We start from the raw sequence: 3089 nt of genomic DNA on the forward strand, positions 1-3089 counted from the left end.
TCTACCATCTTCCACAGCCTGCAGAAAATCAATTTGGTTATTGGATTTTTAATATTGCTCCTCTTTTACTTTAGTTCTATTGTTGTATGCTATCCTTCTTCTTGTGCTATCTATGTACTTCAGGGAAATTGGGTGTAAAGGAAGGAGTTGTTTTTAAATTCTGAGTCTTGGCCTTGGCATTGCTAAGTGTGCTGAAAACAAGTTATTTAATCTCACTGTATCACAGTAGCAATGAAATGCTGACCATACCTCTTTATCTAGATTTGAACAAGAATAGAAAGCATTGTTTCAGGCATTGAATGGTGTTTTCCCCATGTTAATCAAGCACTGGTTAGGTTGGAGGCTTTACTATGTTCACTCAGATGTTTGGAGAAGGGAAATGTCACCCTTGATCATCACCATATATCACAAGTAAGCCATAATCTTAAAATCTTGAATCAAAGCATGGAATATCTGTGGTAGTTCTTTGTGGAAATAGGCAGCATAAATATCATTTAGGATAAAGAGGCAACCCAAAAAAGTGACCTGAAGATGTTATTAAAACAATCAGAATTTCTACAGGTCAATTGCAGATTTAGGTAAAACTCATAACTTTCTATATTAATTTGCTCCAAATTTTAAATCTGAAATAAACATAAGTGAATTCAAAGCAGTATTTATTATTAAAATATTTATGAAGGTAGGTTAGCAGGTAAGAAAAAGGAGAGGGATTTAAATGTATTGAAACTTAGTTTTCCATACTCTATGCTCATAATTTTATATATCTTATGGCATTTAAATGTACTGATTTACTTTATAAAGTCAATCAAACAAAAGTACTGAAAAGAGAGGGAATTCTTTTTACCATTATGTAACCTCTGTAATGGCTTCCTTATGATACTGTATTAATAAGGATTCCATTTAACTAACTGTAAATTCTGCTTGTTGCTGACCTATGCTGTATAATTAAACTACATTCAGTTCAGTTCAAATGGGAGTCTTCAATGACTATTCCTTGACTGTGTTCCTCTTTTATGTGATTTAGGTAATTAAAACTAAGTGAATCATGAATTGGGCAAATGAGAGCTCCTCAAAAGAGTGCATACTTCTTGACTTCTCAGACAGGCCCTGGCTGCAGATGCCCCTTCTTGTGGTTCTGTTGATATCCTACACATTCACCATCTTTGGAAATGTGTCCATCATGATGGCATGCATTCAGGACCCCAAACTTCATAAACCCATGTACTTCTTTCTCACTAATCTTTCCATCTTGGATCTCTGTTATAATATGAGCACAATCCCTCACATGTTGGCAAATATTTGTCAGAATGTAAAGACCATCAGCTATGGTGGCTGTGTGGCCCAACTCATCATCTTCCTGGCCCTGGGGGTCACCGAGCGCCTCCTCCAGACAGTTATGTCCTTTGACAGGTTTGTGGCAATCTGCAGACCCCTCCACTATTTAGTCATCATGAGCCCTGGGTTCTCCCTAAAGACAGCTGCTTTCTTGTGACTCTCTGGTTTCAACCACTTGGTGTTGCAATCTTCTTTGACCCTTAGCATGCCACACTGTGGTCATCGGGAATTGGACCACTTCTTCTGTGAGGTCCCTGCCCTTCTCAAGTTGTCCTGTGCCGACACAAAGCCTATTGAGGCTGCGCTCTTTTTCTTTAGTGTGTTAATTCTGCTAATCCCGGTGACTTTGATCCTCATCTCCTATGGCTTCATAGTTCAAGCAGTATTGAGAATCAGATCAGCAGAAGGACGGCGAAAAGCCTTTGGGACATGTGGGTCCCACCTGGTTGTGGTGTCTCTCTTCTTTGGAACAGCCTTCTACATATATCTAAAAACACCTTCATCCACCTCTGAGGATTGGGGAAAAATGGTTTCCCTCTTCTATGGAATCATCACACCCATGTTGAACCCCCTCATCTATAGCCTGAGAAATAAGGATATTAAGGCATCCTTCAAGAGGGCCATGTCAAGACCATTTTCTGTAAGAAATAATTAATCCATGATGATGAGAATCATCTAAGCATCTCTCTACCTTAAGATGGCAATAACTTTGAACTAATTTTCTTGTTTTCCAGTCTCTCATTATTTGTTTGAATTGTACCGAGAGTTAATTTTTTTCTCTGTTCAGGAAGCAATGCTGTGACCAAGAGAGCTCTTTTATAAACTAAAAATTTTCTGCTTTCTAGAGGTCACCTAAAGCACTTTGTTCGTTGCAGCCAAGACATGATATTTCCCTTCAATGAATGTCAAACTAGTCAGGAATCTTAGTATTTTACCTTCCCATTATGCACTATTTCTTCTAGAATCATCTTGTGCATCACCTTAGTTAAGGGTTTCCATAGTTTATGATTAAATAGCCAGTAAGCACAAGCCAAAACATATTCCATCAGCATCCAGGTCCTCAACCACTTCACATCTTCCTATCCCTTGATAAAATCCATCCTATATCCTTCTAGAACTGCTCTAAGCTTTATGACTGGATTAAATATAACTAGTTTTAACATAACTAAGTGTATACATGTTGTAGTAATAGAAGCCTAAAAGCTAATTAAGGTTCATTTCCAAATCTTTTCAATTCTCCTCTTTTTTCCCTATAGACAGAAATTCTCCTTTTTCCCCTCTTCTGTCAAATTATTGATTTGTTCCAAGGTCTGCCACAAGTATCTCCTCTAAATTATAAGGATAAGTATTTATAGGAATGTCAATGGGAATTTTTTTCTAATATTGGTCTGAATTAATTCTTTTTGGATACTCACTTAGCAAACTTTTTTTTTGTCTTTATTTTTTTTAATGTTACATAGTGTTCCACCCAAAGACAAACAATTACAATTACTTTACTGAAGAAATTTTCTAGTAATAAGGATTGGTAGATATTTTTTTAATTTGACAAATGCCATGTGCAGGGGGAGGCGAGGGATTCTATGGGGACACGTGAGGAGCACTGCATAAAAGTAGTATGATGGGAGAGCTGTCCTTATTGATTTTTCTGGGGGAAATAATTCTCCAACTGAAATTCCTAAGTAATTATCTGAAGTTGGCAATGTAGGGGCATAGAAGAGAAAACGTTTTAGGCAATAGATGGGATTATACAACAA

The 3089-nt window shown here is 37.1% G+C and overlaps 1 protein-coding gene across 1 annotated transcript; it reads left to right on the top strand.

Annotated features, from left to right (window-relative positions):
- Nucleotides 1-1045: 1045 nt before the first annotated feature.
- Nucleotides 1046-1990, top strand: LOC101426351 (putative olfactory receptor 2B3). Its single transcript, XM_012523178.1, is given in 1 exon segment — nt 1046-1990. A coding segment is annotated over 1 exon segment (945 nt).
- The last annotated feature ends 1099 nt before the right edge of the window (nt 1991-3089 follow it).

Source organism: Dasypus novemcinctus, chromosome 22 (genome assembly GCF_030445035.2).
Source record: "Dasypus novemcinctus isolate mDasNov1 chromosome 22, mDasNov1.1.hap2, whole genome shotgun sequence".
Taxonomy (NCBI): domain Eukaryota; kingdom Metazoa; phylum Chordata; class Mammalia; order Cingulata; family Dasypodidae; genus Dasypus; species Dasypus novemcinctus.